The sequence below is a fragment of the Phoca vitulina genome, unplaced genomic scaffold, assembly GCF_004348235.1.
Source record: "Phoca vitulina isolate PV1807 unplaced genomic scaffold, GSC_HSeal_1.0 scaffold28, whole genome shotgun sequence".
NCBI classification, from domain to species: domain Eukaryota; kingdom Metazoa; phylum Chordata; class Mammalia; order Carnivora; family Phocidae; genus Phoca; species Phoca vitulina.
In genome coordinates this window covers 1153441-1170541 of record NW_022589731.1, presented here as the reverse complement: position 1 = coordinate 1170541, position 17101 = coordinate 1153441, and the positions used below count along the sequence as shown (strand labels likewise).

The following is a 17101-nucleotide window of genomic DNA, read 5'->3' as shown; positions in this document are numbered from 1 at the left end:
AAGAGAGGTCCTAGGAACTAAATGGAGGTAAGCATGTCCCTGATTGTGTTCAGACTGGAAGAGTGTGTCTGGCACTGGCACCATTGAAAGAAGCACAACAGCACTTGGGAATTCTCTCTAGTTCGTGTTTATTAGTCTGCATAGTGACTTATATCTTCCAAACACTGGGGAACCCCTCAGCCCCATCGGAACATAGGAATGCAAGTTAACTTGTTTCAATGCCTGTTATAAAAAATGAATAACCCTTTAAAAAATCTGATTTAACACATTTTTTATTTCACTTTTTTCCATTTCTTTATAAAACAGTCATCTCCTCACTAGCAGCTCTCTCCCCTAAAGTGGGGGAGAGGGGGTGGAGGAGGTTAGACACCTCCAAAGAAAAAGGGAAGGGGGAGAAGGGCCCAGGGTTACCTCCTGAGGTTCTTCTGGGCCTGTTTCAACAATGTGTCAAAGTCAAGAGAATCAAATTTGCTCTTTACAGGAGCAGGGTCAAAGTCTTCCCGGTTGGAGTCTATAAAAATAGAGACAGACATCAAGGTCTCTGACAACACTTCCCTACCACAGGGTCCTCAAAAGGCCAGCCTCCTCCCACCCCAATAATGGATGGAAATAATATCACCCTGGTTTTAAGTCAAAAAGACAAGAGAACCCCCATTTCTCCTCTCATCCCACCCCCCAGGTTCTTTGTGTGTCACATTCAGCATTAAGTCAGCTCCATGAAGGAGAGCCCCACTCTCAAAATGGTTGGGAACCCTTCTGGGGACAATATGAAGTATACCAAAGCCTCAGGGTCTCTTCCACTCACCAAGATCAGAATAGCTTCTCTTGCAGAACTGCCTGCGGCCCCCGAAGCAGAGATCAAAGGGTTGTTCATCTGCCTGCCTCAGCTTGTGGCCACTCTCGATGGCTGCAAATGCCTCCTCAGCATAGCGGTAGGTGACGAAGCCGTAGTTGTCACTGGTGAGGAAGATGAGGCAAGGCTAGGATGGCTAATGCCATGGAGAACAGATACTTCCCAGGGTACAGAGAGGGACTGGGGTGGTTCCTCTCATTCCCCAAATGGCCAACCCTCTGACTGTGGGAGTGCAGGGGTCATCCTACATTGCCTAGCACACCAGAGGAAGGAGGAAAGGCAAAGAAGCATCACGGTAGATGAATGGGACAGAAAGGACACTCTGACCTTAGGGCCCAAGCTTACCCTTGGACACGGAAATGGATAGTGCACTCCTCAATCTCTCCGAAAACAGAGAACCTCTGTTTCAGTTCTGACCTAGTCATGCGGCCAGGTATCTTCCCAATGAAGACCACTCTTCTCTCCTCCTATGTTGGAACAAGGAAAATGGACACACCATGATCCAGGGCTACTGACGTAGAAGACCCTCCAAGCTCATGGCCCAGGGGCAAGCCCCATCCTCCCAAGACATGTTCCTCTACTCACTATTGCACGCTCCTTCTGCAGAACTCTCTGCCTTTGGTAATGGTCGTGTGAACGGTAAGAGCTGTACCTGACATGAGAAGAAGGTGCCATCAGCCCCCCAGACATTAAATACCTCAAGTCTCAGAACTCTCAGGCATTTGCATCCCAGATGCACGGACTCCATGACCACCTACTCACCGCCGCCTCCTGTCACTTCTCCGTCGGGGGGATGGGGAGCGGGACCGGCTTCGGGAACTGGATGAGGAAGATGAGGAAGATGAGGAGGAAGATGAGGAGGATGAAGAGGAAGAGCATCTTCGGGAACGTCCAGAGGAACTGCAACTGGATCTGGAGGATAAAGGGGCAGGTGGGAATGCTGGGAGTGGTGCAAATATATTCTACTTACCTCACCTTGGCCCCAGCCTTGCCTCTCTATCAGGAAGCTCAGGCCCAAAGGCAAAGCAGAGCAAAAGAGGTCTAGAGGAACTCCACAGATGATAAAACTGAGGCCCTCATGAACTTTAGATGTATCCGGAATGTTTTAGAGTGTTTTGGCACAGATCATAGTTATTTTCAATTATGCAATTAAAAACAAAAATATCTAACAAGTCAGTAAGAAGAAAAATAAATGGAGACTCAGAAATAAAGGACTGGGCCCTAGGTTTTACAACTAGCTGGGGGTGCCAGGCCTGCGTCTCTGGGTTCCTCCTCCCCTAACATGTCTCATAGCAGTGCGTAAAAGGGAAGTGACCTGCCAGATCTGTAGTAGAGTCATTTCTCAAGAGGTCATTCTGGTTCCAAAACCAAGAATTCTTCATGGATTAAGCGGGAAAATTTGGGTCTGTTACTGAGAAAAAGGTACTGCCCAAAAATGTATGAGGCCACAGTAACAAAGGAACTGTCCAGACTCTTTCCTCAACAGACAATTAGAACTGCTATCAACAACCCACTATCCCATCTTTCAGCAGCCCACCAAGAAAAGAGCAGAAGTGAGGACTGATACAGTATGTGACAGAGTAAACACGGGCGAGATCCAGCCCTAATGGTCTCCCCAAAGCAGGGGTCGAGGAAGCAGGTGACCTCAGGGATACCCCAAACTCAAACAGGGATGGAAGCTATCTTCTCACAACTTGCCTCCGTCAATAATCTAAGAAAGGGAGAGAAGACAAAAGCCAAGGACAGAAGTGGAAGCCTTAGAGCCTGAAAATATCAAACTCAATGTGTAAAAGCTCTCAAAGTAAACTGGAGGAGAGCACACAGACTTCCTAAATGAAGAGGACCTAACAGGCCATCAGAGCTCACCTTCGCCACCTCTTGTGTGGGGGGGAGAGGGACCTGGACCGGGACCGGGATGAGGAAGACGACGATGAGGATGAAGAGGAAGATGCTTCGCTGGTCCGGTTGGACCCAGAGCTGACAGAACGGCTGCTGCGGCCACGGCAGCCCTGCCAGCCCCGGCTTGGGGGGCTGGCTGACCTGCAGGCTTTTCGGTAACAGCGCACTGACCGCTGCTTGGCTGAGGGCTCAGGGAGAGTCCTAGTGTTCGTGTCATTCCGGCAAGGCGAGGCCTCAGGGGACAGCAAGGCAGATGGGGCGAGGCAAGGAGCTGGGGGATCTGCCTGCTCACTGCTAGTCCTGTGATCAAGTGGCTCCTGGGAGGCAGCTGTGCGTGGGGACAGGGGGATGACTGGGCCCAGGGACAAGACGGGTTTGATGGTGATGTCCTGATGGCGTTTGACGTTCCATCGGGAGCCCACCTCTGGAATGACTAGGGCAGGCGTCTTTTTGGGGGGAGTCCTGCTCCGGACACAATAGTCATGGTCCCCAGAGCCCACATGGACTGGACTAGGGCCATGGACCCCTTCTTGGAGGCGGGTTGCAGCTGGATGTTTGGCCTCTGTAACTCCTTCAGGCTTCAGGGTTCCCTCCTGGGCGGTAGACTTAGGAGATTTGGCTTTGGCCAGCAGTGAGACAGCAGCCAGGGGCTTCCATAATTGGTGGGGAGGGGTAGCTGGTGGGGTGAGCCCTGTGAGGGGAGGGAGGATGGAGATAGCAGGATGAGATCTGATTCTATACTTCCAAACACTGTGTAGAGAGGGTCCAGAGACCCCCACCTCATGTCACAAAGTAACCGAGAGTCAATAGCCCAACTTCTCCCACTGTTGCAACTACTCCTTCCCCCAAGTTCCCCATCTTGAGGATGAAGCAAAAGAAACCCCCAGCCAGCTAGGGTCCTCCTGAATCCCTCAACCTCTCACTGCCCAAACCTAGCTAGTGACCAGCTCCTGTCTGGTCCACCCCTCCATTCTTAGACCCAGCCCCACACCTCCCCACCCAGCACTGCCTGACTTCACGGCTGCATCTTGCCTGGACTCATGTAATCATCTTCCAATGATCTCCTATCTCAGGTTTTACGCCCATCTACCCTGTCTTCTACATTCCTGCTAGAGGGAACACCCCAAAACCAATTGCTTCTTCAATACACAAAATAAAGTCCAAACAACTTAACATGGCACTCAAAGTTCCCATAATCTGACCTCCTACTTACCACTTCAGCTTTATCTCTTGCTTTAGTTCTACCCACCATCCCCATCAGCCGCTACACTCCAGCCAAACCAAACAACTTGCAATTTCCCCAAACATACCAGGCTCGTTTTGTTTCTTCAGTTCACTCCAGCTGCTCCATCGACCTAGAATGCCCCATCCCCTAAATCTATCTGATTGGTATCAGTGATTTTCTCAAACCTCTGCTTCAGGGATTACACCTTCTATATATAACCCTCCCCTGACTGTCCCATCTCAGACCCCACTATAAACCACAAAGGCTTCTTTAACATACAACCTCTCTGATACTCAACATGGTCATTGGTTTATACATGTGCTCCCTGGACTATGAGAACCTCAAGGATGAGGATCAGATCTCTGTATTCCCAACATCTACACACACCCGGTGCAGGGCAGGTTCTATAAACATTTGCTGCATACTAATCAAAGGCAGAGTTCCCCACTCTGAACCCACCTGCCACGTTGGCCAGTTCTGGGGCTTGTAACCGGTCTAGGGGCCTCTTCTCCTGGGGAGTGTCAACGCTGCTGGCAGGGGGGAAAAGGGAAAGCCTGGTTCATTGCCTCCTCAACATCTTGTACATCTGTTTTCCTCACAAAGCAATTGTGCAGAGAAGAACAAGATACACAAACTGCCCCTATTATTCTCCTCCAACACAACGGGCTCTTAGTGACCGAAATGTAGGTTGGGTCTCAACTCGGCTCTGTTCAGAAGGTAGGCTGGCTATGACCTTGAATACCCGCCCCCCCCACTTCCTTTAAGCCAGGAGCCTTGCCTACCTAGCTCACACTTTCAGAAGGGCCAGCTGGAATGCCACTATCAATGTGGATGGGAACAGGCTAGTCAGAAGAGGATAGGGTAGCATGAACATGATAAATGAAAAAAGGCCTCTCAGTGCTGGAAGACTGGGGAACAAGGATGTCCAGGGTGCCTCCTCCAAGGAGTCAGGAGAGCCCTAGCCATGAGTATCTTCCCCATTTGATCTTATACCATCACCAGTGTTGAGCAAGCTTAAAGTTTGTTAAAGAAAGGAAAGAAATCCCCAAAGGCACAATTTGCCAGAAGATAAAAAACACCTCCAGGACATTTGGAATCCCAGACTGGCAACAGCAGAGGATGGTACACATCCTCCTATCTCACCACCCAAGACAGTGTCCAATAGTGACGGGCTGAGTGGGGCATGGGGAAACAGGGAAAGACTCTAAAGCTAACTAAAAGTCCCTGCGACAGAGGCATCCAGTTGACGTTCCTGAAGCGCCGGCCGGCTGCTGACCAACAGCTGTAGGGTAACTCGCTTATATGTCTCCATACTCACCCTGAGTTTCCTACAGCCAGGTTATCAGCAGGAGCCGGGGGAGGGCACTCCTTTTTGGCTGCAAAGAAACCAAATTAGTTAAAAGGCCACCAGATGTTCCAGATTGAGGAGGTGCAGAAGGGCTGGCTTTGAGACCCAAAGAAGGAAAATCCAGTTTACCTAGTATTTCACTGGACTCTCCCCAGAGAGATCCATTCTCTTCTAGTGGGTACACCAGTACTATTTTTAATCATGTCTCTGCTCAGAGACATCTGTTAATTACTCACTGAATCTGAGATAGAGCCCAAACTTCTAAGCCTAGCATGTAAGGTTCTATGTGATCTAAGCAACTTCCTGGACTTGTGGTCTATTTGTTCTACACTTATTTTATATTTTTCCTTGTACTATAGATACTTGTTACTAATTCAGGAGTCATTTCTGTAATTTTCCTCCCCATTGACCATAAGCTCCTTGAGAACAGGGCACAATACCCTCCACAGCACCTAGGTCCTTGCTTTGTACTGAGAGGCTGAGCTATCCCTTGCCTTCCAAACACACCACACACAATCCTTCCTACACTTCTGCCTTTATTCACCACACACACATCCTGTTCTTTCAAGGCCCAGCTTGAGAGCTACTACCCTCTAGAAAAATGTCCCCAACCAACCCAACCCTCTTGGATCTCCAACATCTATTTACTCTTTATAGTTCTTGCCATGCTGTACCACCTCCCTCTCCCTGGGTTAGGTTGTATTATAGGTGAACCTTGTCTCCCCATTCCTATCAGAATGAGATTAATTCTCTTGAGACTCTGAGACTGCCCCTCCACCACTCCGTTCCTTCCATCTAAGTAACTACAGGGCTGGGCCCAAAGAAAATAGCAACAGAAAGGGGTTCAGCATAGCTACCCAGGTTCCTCACCTTCGGATTTCTCAAACTGCTCCAGCAGACTGGACAGGTCCGATGCCTCAATTCCTGTAGAAACACACAACACAGGATTGGAAACAGAAGTACTCAAGTCCTAGAATTCCCAAATCACCTCACTTCTCCCTTTATGCTCCCCCTGCCCACTGTACTAAGTAAATGAAGGCAGCAACACAAAGCAGGAAGGAATCAAACAAACCCAGAGCTCTGCCTCAAAAACACGCCAAACAAACAAATGACCCTCCACAAAGCCCAGCCCCATCAAGGTGGTTTGTCCTGTTCTATGGAGTATGCTCACCATCCAACCCCCATGCCCTTCACTCACATCAACTAAACTGTGTGGCACTTACCAATCTCACTGATGAAAGCCTGTACCACGTCCTCAGGGCCTTGAGTACGTGGGGTAGGCAAGAAGGAGAGTTTCCTTAGACGGGCTGGGTGGACAGCAGGCAGCTTAGTTACAGTGCTCTGCTTTGGTGTGGGTGTGGGAACAGCCTTGGCAACAGGAGAGGGGGGCTTCTCCCTGGGCCTGGTCTCCTGGGTCTCAGGCTTTAGCCTCTCTGATGCGGGCTCCTCCACAGCCACACTCTCAGCAGGCAGACATGGTGGAGCCTTGATCTGAGGGCTTTGCACTGGGGAGGACACCTTGTGTTTCAGATGGGGAGATGCAGGCACTGACCTGACCTCCACCTTGGTGGGCTCTACCTGCGGAGCTCCCTGGCCAGCTGACCCAAGACTGAGAGTCATTGGCCCAGGAAGTACACTTTCAGAAGGGCCAGCTGGAATGCCACTGGGCTCCACCTTGGGTGGGGGAGCAGCTCTCCCAACAGATGCTAGAGGCAAAGGAGGTGGTGGCACAGTAGGCCAGAATGGAGGGTGTTGCAGCCCTGAGCCCCATCCCAAGGGCCCATAGGCACAGCTGGAGCTATAAGGTGGGATTGGGACTGGAGGGGGTACCCAAGGCACACTGCAAGTGGGGGGCACAGCATAGGTGCCAGGAGTACCAGATACTAGGGGCACTGTTGGTGGGGGGGGGCAGGCAAGGATAGCCAGAAGGGGACACAGGGGGATAACAAGGCCAGGGTGGCACAGGAGCATAGTGAGTATAGGGATCAGGTGGCACTGGCCCCATAGACATCGGAAGACTGGGAGGCTGCAAGGGTGGTGGGGGCAGACTGGGGATCCCTTGCCCACTTGTAGGAAGGGGCAGCATGGGGGTCATGCCTAGCCCACCTGGAGGGAAAGGCAAAGCAGTGGGCATTTTGGGAGGCATGGGCTGCACAGTAGGAGGTGGAGGTCTTGCTGGTAGTGGCAGCTCTTGGGATGGCACCTGCTCAGTGGGAGTTGAGGCCATAGGTTTGTTTGCAGGTGGCTCAGGACTAGAAGTAGGGCTAGAACCCACAGGCACAGAGCAAGCCTCAGGAGAAACCTCAGGGCTTCTCTGCAGAGTTGTCTTCTTGACTGGGGCTGGTGGGATGACAAGACAAGGGATGTCTGCTAGCCCTGTGGGGGTCTCTGGGAGACTGGGCCACTTCCCAGCTGGGGGCTGGGGACTCCTCTCTGCTGCATCTGCTTGGCGCTGCTGCCTCCGTCGCCGGTACTCTGATAGGCTAAGAGGCCGAGGTCTGGCTTCCTGGGGTGTGGCACTGGTACCACTTTCTACCTTCAAAGGACCCATAACCTCCTGGACTTCAGGGATGATAGCCTTTAGGGAGTCCAAGGACTCTGACTCTGGAAGGATCTGGGGAGCTGGACTCCCCTGAACTGATGACATTGCACCACGTCTGGGATCAGACGGCCTAGACTTAACTAGCACAGGATCAACCAGAGCCAGGTCATTGGTAACAGAGTCAACTGGTGCTGAGTTAGCTGGCACAGGGTCACCTGGTGGCAAGTTATTTGAGATGCGAACAACCACTGTAGGGTCAATTTCTGCTGAGTCAGCCAGGACTGGGTCAATCAGCACTGGGTCAGCTGGGAGAGGGTCAACCAGCTCTGAGTTTGCTGAAGCAAGGTCAACCAATGCAGGATCAACAGGTACAGGGTCGGCTAGAACAGGATTAACTTCAGTGGGATCGGTTTCAACAGAGTCAAGTGGCATGGGGCCGGCTTGAGCAGAGACATGGGTTGGAACAGGGTTGGCTTGGATACCGTCAACCAGGTTGGAGTAAAGGTCTAGAGGATCTTCTTTGTCAGGACTAGCTTGCCCAGCACTACTCTCCAAGTTCCCAGAGCTAGGTTTCTCCAGGGCAGCTGCCCAGGCCCGAGCCCAAGCCCGGGGCTTCCCTCTACTACGAGGAGGCCCAACCTCTCTTTGAAGTTCCTCCTGAGGCAAGTTTCCTGCCTGAGAGGTCACCTCTGTAGCCATGGTAGACTGCCCACGAGAAGATGACCTCAGCCTCCTGGCATAGCCTTCTGCACAGGCTGCTGGCTGCTCTTTGCTCCTCTTCTTCCTGCCCTTTCGAGCTCTCTGGGAGCTCAGCATTGTGTTGGCTGATGGGGTCTGAGGCCCCTTGGGCATCACTGGCTCCATGACCTCCCTGGGCTCCAACAAGCAGACTGACTCCAGCTTTTCCTCTGAGTCTACTGACAACCCCTCTTTCTCAGGGCAGAGGTCTTCCTTGGGTACAGCAGCTTCTGTCTCCGACTCTAGTGTAGGCATGAGTAGCTTCAAAGCTGGACTGGCCTCTAGCGAGTCATCTAGGAGCACAGGCTGGGGCCGGGTAGGGATCTGCCTTACCACAACTGGAATCTCCAGGTCATTACCAGCTGTGGCTGCCTGGCCCACAATCTCTAGCACCACACAATCCTCAGGCAGTGTCAAATCATCCGGCTGCTCCTGAAGCTCATCCTCGAGTGATGTCAGGTGAGTGAGGTTGGGCAGGCAGTATGGATGCATGGCCCGCACCAGCTCACTCAAGGAGGAGATGCTCTCATCACCAGCTGCCTGCACTGCCGTCTCAGCTGCTGCGGTTTTATCTTCCTCCTCTGGGCAGGCCAGGTGCATAGGGAAGTCTGGGATACTGCTCACAGAGTTGTCGAGCTCTCCAGCAAGCATCTGGCCACTGAAGCTGGCCACCTCCTCCTCTTCTTCCCCATCACTGCGCTGCTGGGGAGGAGGGGATTGGCCCCGGCGGGCTCTTGATCTTGGGGGTCTCCAACTAGGAAGCTTAGGGGAGGAGGTCTCTAAGAAGGAAGGTGGGGAGAAGTCCCAAGGAGGATCTGAGAGAGACATCTCAACCTGTAGGGAAGAAGAGAAGCTGCAGAAGTTTTCTCCAGGGATACATTTTTCCAGGTCTGTCCCCACACACTCCTCCCTCCTGGGAGTCTCTGAGGCTCCCTTGGTAAGGCTTACCCCACTCACTCTACTACTGCCTGTGCTGGGCACCAATGGGTCAACCGGGGTGATGAGGTCACGTTCTGGGGGTGTCCGGGAGAGGGTGAGCAGCTTGTGCAGCTGAGAGGGAGGAAAAGACCTGAGATGAGTTCGTGCTTCACAACTATAGGAGTAGGCCCACAGTCTTGGCTCTAACCTTTGCGCCAACCACACCCCCCCCGCCCCCGGGTCCCACACTCACAGAGGAGCCCTCCCGAGGTGACACAAGCAGTTCTGAGTCAGGAATGCTGTCAAACGGAGACAGGTTCTCGGAATCTGCATTGTCCAAGATCTCTGTCAGAGCTGTGAGCAGTGACACTTCATTCTGGTCCTCCAGAGATAACCTGCTCTGCTCCAGAAAGACAACAGGAAGGTCCCACCATCATCCTTAATGATCTACTGGCCACTGAGAAGGACTGAACGCCAAAAGACATAGTCTCCCAGGCTCAGTTCAACTCAATTTGCCAGAGAGAGATCTGAATGCCAGAAAGCATGGGCTCCAATCTCATTCATTGCCATCTCCCACCTCTCTAGTGCCAAGAGAGGCCTGTCAAAATTAAGGCTTAGGCTTATGTTTCATATACTCCCTCCACCCTCAGGTAAGATGTGGGATGCTTAGCAGACAACCCTTGGCTAGGCTGGAACTGGACTCAAAACAAATTGGAACCCTCTGGACATGTAAGATGGGGGCCCATGCAGGGGGAAAGGCCTTGGACTATTGTTCAAGCCTGCCAGGGCATTCTCACATGGGACATAGTCTAGCATCCTACAGCCCAGCTCTCACTGAGAGACAAAAACCACACTTCAAGGACTTGGTTTGGGTATCCAGGAACCAAGATCCTGGGAAAGCAGAGCCACTGAGCCATAGCCTCCAATGCAAACCTCCCACCTAAAGACATTTAGGCCCAGCCCCAGCTCACCTCCCCAAGGCTCCCAAAATCCTCGATAAGGGAGATGAGGGAGGCATCCATGTAGCTCTGCATGGTCCCCAGCAGTGTCTCATCCTGCAGTATCAGCTCCTCCATCTCCAGGTCCTTGTCCCTCAGGCAGGGGCCAAGCCGAGACAGACTAACAAAACCAGAATCATCCCCTTCCTCATGCAGCAGCACCTGGGGCAAACAGGATGGTCGTAAGGGCATGAAGGCTGCAGGGTATGGGACCTCCAGGGCAGCTGTGTGATAGGCTCTGTAAACCAGGCGCTCAGCCCTCCACCAATGCCCCAGACTCAGCAGGAGCCCCACCAAAGCCAAACCTCTGGACTTGCTGGGCAGAGAGAAGTATACCCATGAGCCAAAGCACCAGTCAGGATGGCAGTGTTCAAGGACCTTCTGGGCAAAAAAAAAGTCTGGACTCCATCCAGAAACAGTTGGAGCCACATAAGATTATTAAACTAGGGAGTAAAAACATCAAAAAGATCAAAATTGTTCAGAAGAGTTGTCTGCTGGCAGTGGTAAAGGCAGACAGTCTGAGGGGTACACCAAAGGAGAGGTGGTCAGCAAGGAGGCAATTTCAGCTCCAACCACCTTACTTCCCTCAAGTCCCACTCAGGCCTTTCTTCTCTACTTAGCTCAAACCCAACCTTGTTCAAAACAACGCGGGCTTCCCCAACCCATGCTGATCTCTCCTCATACCCCTGAATTCAATCAGATTTCTGTAGCACTCATTTTTCTGGCAATCATGATGTTCCTTGCATCATTACTAAAACCGATTCTAAGTTCCTTTGGGGCAAACAACCCTTTGTACCATACTAGCCTATATCCCTCTTGGATCTCGGAAGGGTTTAAACATGTGCTTATACTTCCTGATGATCCATGATGCCTGGCACAGTGTCTTATACAGAGTTGACGTTCACACTTAACTCACATTTTTGTATTTTGAAGGCCCTACAATGGGCCACTCAATCTCTCAACGATAGTCCCAAAGGAAAGTCTCCCACCTCGACCATGTGAGCACAAAAGAGAAAGCCTGATTCGTTGATTCAGTACATGGAAAAGCCCCACCCCACCACTTGCCTAAAAACTAGCAACATCTTCAGCCTTGTCAGGCAGGGAGCCACCCGCCCAGGCCTGTCAAGAGTGTGGGCGTGGGCAGGGCCAGAAGTAGCTAGAATGGGGCTGGCAAGGCCGGAGGCCAGAACCAGGGGTATGTCCACTATAGGAAACAGATGATGAAGGCCAAAGAATAGGAACAAATAAGGACAAGCTAATCCCCTCTCCCCTCCTGCAGCAAAGGGAAACTGCACCTCTTCCAAGAGAAAAAAAAAAAGCAACAGGTGTGACTATACCCCCATACCCACCCTCCTAACTAAGCTGAGGAGTTCCAATGCCCAGAGAAGAAGTGAAAGGTGGCAGGTTTTAGGCACTAACTCCTCCCAAGCCTTCACAATCCTATAATTACAACTAGCAGCAGAATAGCACCTGGCTCAGCAAACACTCCTGGGTGAGCAAGGAGACTGCATCTCAACTTGCCCTGCCACCTACCTGACCCAGTCACTAGGCCAGAATCTTAAAACAATGCCCAGCTCTGGGACCCACTCACCACCCCCATCAGGCAGGTACTGGAGCCCCAGTCAGAGATACTCCCTTCTTCACCTGACATCATCTATCCCTCAATCCCCAAAGAGCACAGCACTCAGACTACCAAAATCATCTAGGGGCTAAACCCAGGCTAAAAGTGAGCCAGCCACCAGCATCTCTAACTTCAGCAACCTCCCAACTGGCTTTCTCACACGCAGTCCTGTCCCTACAGGGGTCAAAACCAACTACAAACTATTAAGAATACACATCTGATCACTTTTTGAGACCCTCCCTAAACCCCTCCAATGGCATCTTACTGCTTTTTTTTTTTTTTTTTTAAGATTTTATTTATTTATTTGACACAGAGAGAGAAAGCACAAGTAGGCAGAGAGGCAGGCAGAGAGAGAGGGAGAAGGAGGCTCTCCACTGAGCAGGGAGCCGGACGTGGGGCTCGATCGCAGGACTCAGGGATCATGACCTGAGCCGAAGGCAGCCGCTTAACCGACTGAGCCACCCAGGCGCCCCGCATCTTACTGCTCTTAGCACTAGATTTAAACTCTTTAATATGACTTACAGGGGTCCTGTCTTCCCCACCAGGCTCTTCTGCTCCAGTATGTGTCCTCTCTTACCACTATGCCTCTCTCTATTCATCAGACATATAGGTCTCTCCATTTCTTCAATAAGCCATGTTCTCTCCCACTTCAAATCCTTCCCATACTATTTCCTCTGATGAAAGCTTCCCTCCCTCACCACAGACAGCCTTCAAGTCTCAACTTAAAATGTCCTTTCCCAGACCCTGCAATGTAGACTATTACTACTACTCATTATATAATCCCAAATATGCTGCACTTTCCTTTTGTCCCACTCATCATTATTGTCTGTCTATCCCAATAAAACCATACGATCCTAGAGAAGAAGGACTGTGTGTGGTTTACCCCAGGATCCCTTATGTCTGAACACAGCATCTCAATAAATATTGGTTGACTGACTAGCTTCCACATACCTACCTTTCTTAGGGGAGAGGTGAGAGAGGAAACACAATCTCTCCATGAGACCCTCTCCAACCCCAGATGACCACCTAAATTGGATTACAGCTGGGTCATGGATCCTTCCTGCCTCTCCCCTAAAAGGTGAGCTGCTCCCAAGCTAGGGCCTCAGAAGCAAGGGCCTGGATTGGTCTGCTGGAACTGACATTACCTGGTAGCCTGCAGCCCAATTCCCACCTAGAACTAAACCAAACCAAAGCAAAACACCCAAAAGCTTTCAAGGACTCAGCTTAATTGCTTAAGAGAGAGAACAGTTCAGGGCGCCTGGGTGGCTCAGTTGGTTGAGCGACTGCCTTCAGCTCAGGTCATGATCCTGGAGTGTCTGGATCAAGTCCCACATCGGGTTCTCTGTTCGGCGGGGAGTCTGCTTCTCCCTCTGACCCTCCCCCCTCTCATGTGCTCTCTCTCATTCTCTCAAATAAATAAATAAAATCTTAGAAAAAGAAAATCTATTAAAAAAAAAGAGAGAGAGAGAGAGAACAGTTCAGACTAAGTCCTGCCCACCACTCTAGGTGGCAACTTTTAAGAAGCCTTCTGCTGAGGAGTGAGATGGTAACACTAAGTATAGAGAAATGAAGACCAAAGAAACAGAATCTGACAGAAGAAGCCACCCCTATCCAATAAATGTTCAACTAGTGTTGAATAGTTCTTAAATCGCCTCCAACTTTTTCCCATCCCCAGCAAAATTCCAAAGAGCTCTAAATACAGATCACCTCAATTTTTATGTGTCAGTTCACAGAAGGAGGCCTTAGCTGCTTCCTCAAAAGAGACGCTGAAGGAAAAAGGGAAGGAGAAAGGATTCTCTTTCCCTTACTTAGGCTTGTCCCACGTATATGTTGACACTCCCCATGCCCCTTGAATCACGAATGAGGCAGGTCCGCAGGCAACCAAAACGCCAGTGCCCATGACTCACAACCCACCACAAGCCGGTCAGACAGAAGCCACCACAAGCTTACTCCACAGCCCTTTAACCTCAGCTTTCTGCCCTCCCCAACACACTCCACCAACCGCAGGGAATTGACTCCCCGCACATCTGGAAGGTCCTTCACCGTCCGCTGTCGAGGCGCCGTGAACCAATGCAGGAGAAAAAAACTACTCCAAGACCCTGGGCAAAGTTGCCTCTAGCAGGCCCTACCTTCCTTCTCGGCCAGGGGCCCCCAACACGGTCGGAGATGGCGGGACGGGCTGAGACACACCCAGTTCCCAGCAGTGCGGCTCCAACGCCGATACGAGATGCCGGGCAGCCTGGAGCGGGAGCCACGTGGACATCCCCTCCCCGCCCCCACGTGGACCCGCGGGCCACCCCCCAACCAGAAGCCCAACCCACGTGGGTGCCAGAGCCGCCTAGAGGGGGAGGGGAAGCCGACAAGTTCTCCCGGGAAAATTGCTCCCCCCACCCCACGTGGCTCCAAAAAGGCACTGCAGCGCGGTGCTAGGGGCACCCCCACTCGGCATCCTCAGAGGGAGGTCTTAACCCTGGATTCCAAGTCCGAATCTCTGACTCCCCACGACGGGCCATGTTTCCAACACCCGGCTATGCCCCTCCGGCGTTCCAGAGGAATGGCCATGGGGACCCCCGCCTCTGCCTGCGTCCCTCCAGTAGACAGCCCAGGTCCGTTCGGCCCAACCCGTCTCTCGCAGCCAGCCGGCATCGCCTCCCGAGCGCTTCCTCCCTTTCCTGTAGCGTCCACGTGTCACCGCCCGGCACACGCCGCTTTGCTGCCAGCCGCGGGCCGCCCGCCAGCCTCTCACCTGCTCCCCGCCACTCACAGATCCCACAGTCCCATACGGTGTTTGGCTCCGACTCCCCCAACTGCTGCCGCGGACTCCACCGCCGGGGTCGGGTCCGGGGCCCCCACTCGGAGACGGCGCGACTCCGTCTCTCCGTCCCCGGCGCGCCGCCATTTTGGCCCCTGAACACCCAGCGCAGCTCTGGTCGCCGGCGCCGCCTCGCCCAGCAGATTGTGGGATGGGAACTACAATTCCCGGAAGACATTGCAAGACTACGGATCCCAAAAGGCCTTGCGGTGAGACCCACTTGCACCTGGGAAGAGGGCCCTGGCCTCGCAAGGGAGCCTGGGAATAGTAGTTGTTCTAAGCAGAGCCCCAGCGGCACGTGCTACAGTCATACTGTCATGCTTAGTTTTGTGTTCTATGGGTTCTATGGGTTGGGGAGCGCGAGGTAATAAGGGGAGGGTTAACATTTACGCATCTCTTTATTTTCCTAATTTGTCCAACTGTCCAAACGCCCTCTTTATCTGACATTCTATAATGCGGTACTTTCCTTTTACCACATAGTCCAAGTGGGCCTATGCTTTGAATCAGCACCCCCTAGTGGGCACCCGCACTCCAGGAGCTAACCTTCACCTAATCTACTGCGCCACTACCTGATAAATCTTTTTTTGTTGTTATAGTTTAATCTTCCTTTATTTCTAGTTTCATTAGGAAATATTTAATATACACCACTGTATAAGTTTAAGGCATATAGCATGATTGTTTGATTTACATGTGCTGTGAAATGATGAGCACCATAGACAGGTTCAGCTAACCCATTTTCTCACATAGGTAAAATAAAAAATTTTTTCTCCATGTGATGAGATTTACTCTTTAACAACTTTCCTATATATCATACATCAGTATTAGCTATGTAATGTTGCACATTACATATTTACTACTAATTTGTCTTATAAATGGAAGTTTGTAGAGGTTTTTTTTTTTTTTAAGATTTTATTTATTTGACAGAGAGACAGTGAGAGAGGGAACACAAGCAAGCAGGGGAAGTGGGAGAGGGAGAAGCAGGCTTCCCGCTGAGCAGGGAGCCCAATGCGGGGCTCATGACCTGAGCCAAAGGCAGACACTTAACAACTGAGCCACCCTGGCGCCCCAAGAAGTTTGTAGGTTTAATCTTAAAACACGGCATTCTTGGGGTCTTTCTGGGCTACTCAGAAACCCACATTGGCACCTCATTACCAAAGGTATTTCCTGCTGCTGCACATCATCTTGCTGTCCTACAAAGACAACTGGTATTCTCCTGCCTTTGTTTTCTGTTTGGAATATTTGAACTTGGAAACATCTTTCATGCCCTCTTTTATCCAGGAAAGCTTTTCTGATCATCCCAACAAACCATGATACCTCTCTGTATTTCCACAGTCCATCACTATCACTGCTAGTCATTCATTTGCCTTTTCGAAGCTCCTTCTTATCGTTTTCTTATTTTTAAAAAGCTTTTCTATTAACAAAAGTTTAAAAATCATTTCAGGGACGCTTGGGTGGTGCAGTCCCTTAAGCATCCGACTCTTGGTTTCAGCTCAGGTCATGATCTCAGAGTCCTGAGATCTAGCCCCAGTTGCACTGGCACTCAGGGCGGAGTCTGCTGAAGTTTCTCTCTCCCCCTCCCTCAGCCCCTCCCTCTCCCCCGTGTGCACGTGCTCTCTCTCTCTCTCTCTCAAATAAATATAAAAAAAAAAAATTCAAATAGCACAAAACTATATATAAAACTATATTAAAAATGCTCTTGGCCTGCAAATTCCAGTTCTACTCCCCAGATTTAATCCTTGTCACCTTTGGTGTGTATTCATCCACACTTTTTGTATTCATGTAAAAATACATAGGGAAAGTTTGAGATCTACATTGGGTGTAGAGATTACTTTAAAATAAAAAAATAAAAATAAGTATAAAAAATCAGGATGGCTGGGTGCTTCAGTCGGTTAAGCGTCTGCCTTTGGCTCAGGTCATGATCCCAGGTCCTGGGGTTGAGTCTTACATAGGGCTCCTTGCTCAGCAGGGAGCCTGCTTCTCCCTCTGCCTGCAGCTCCCCCTGCTTGTGCTCTCTCTCTCTCTCTCTGACAAATAAATAAATAAAAATCTTAAAAAAAAAAAAGTCTAGGGGCGCCTGGGTGGCTAAGTCATTAAGCGTCTGCCTTTGGCTCAGGTCATGATCCCCGGGTCCTGGGATCGAGCCCCGC

At 51.1% G+C, this 17101-nt stretch overlaps 1 protein-coding gene across 1 annotated transcript; it reads right to left on the bottom strand.

Annotated features, from left to right (window-relative positions):
- Positions 1-111: 111 nt before the first annotated feature.
- Positions 112-15078, bottom strand: PPRC1 (PPARG related coactivator 1). The gene is given in 15 exon segments (XM_032423400.1): positions 112-511; positions 806-957; positions 1199-1320; positions 1439-1505; positions 1616-1765; positions 2720-3443; positions 4437-4507; positions 5296-5353; positions 6196-6249; positions 6549-7233; positions 7235-9439; positions 9554-9655; positions 9777-9923; positions 10495-10683; positions 14889-15078. Coding segments are annotated over 15 exon segments (4983 nt in total). The 5' UTR covers positions 15042-15078; the 3' UTR covers positions 112-407.
- Between the last annotated feature and the right edge of the window lie 2023 nt (positions 15079-17101).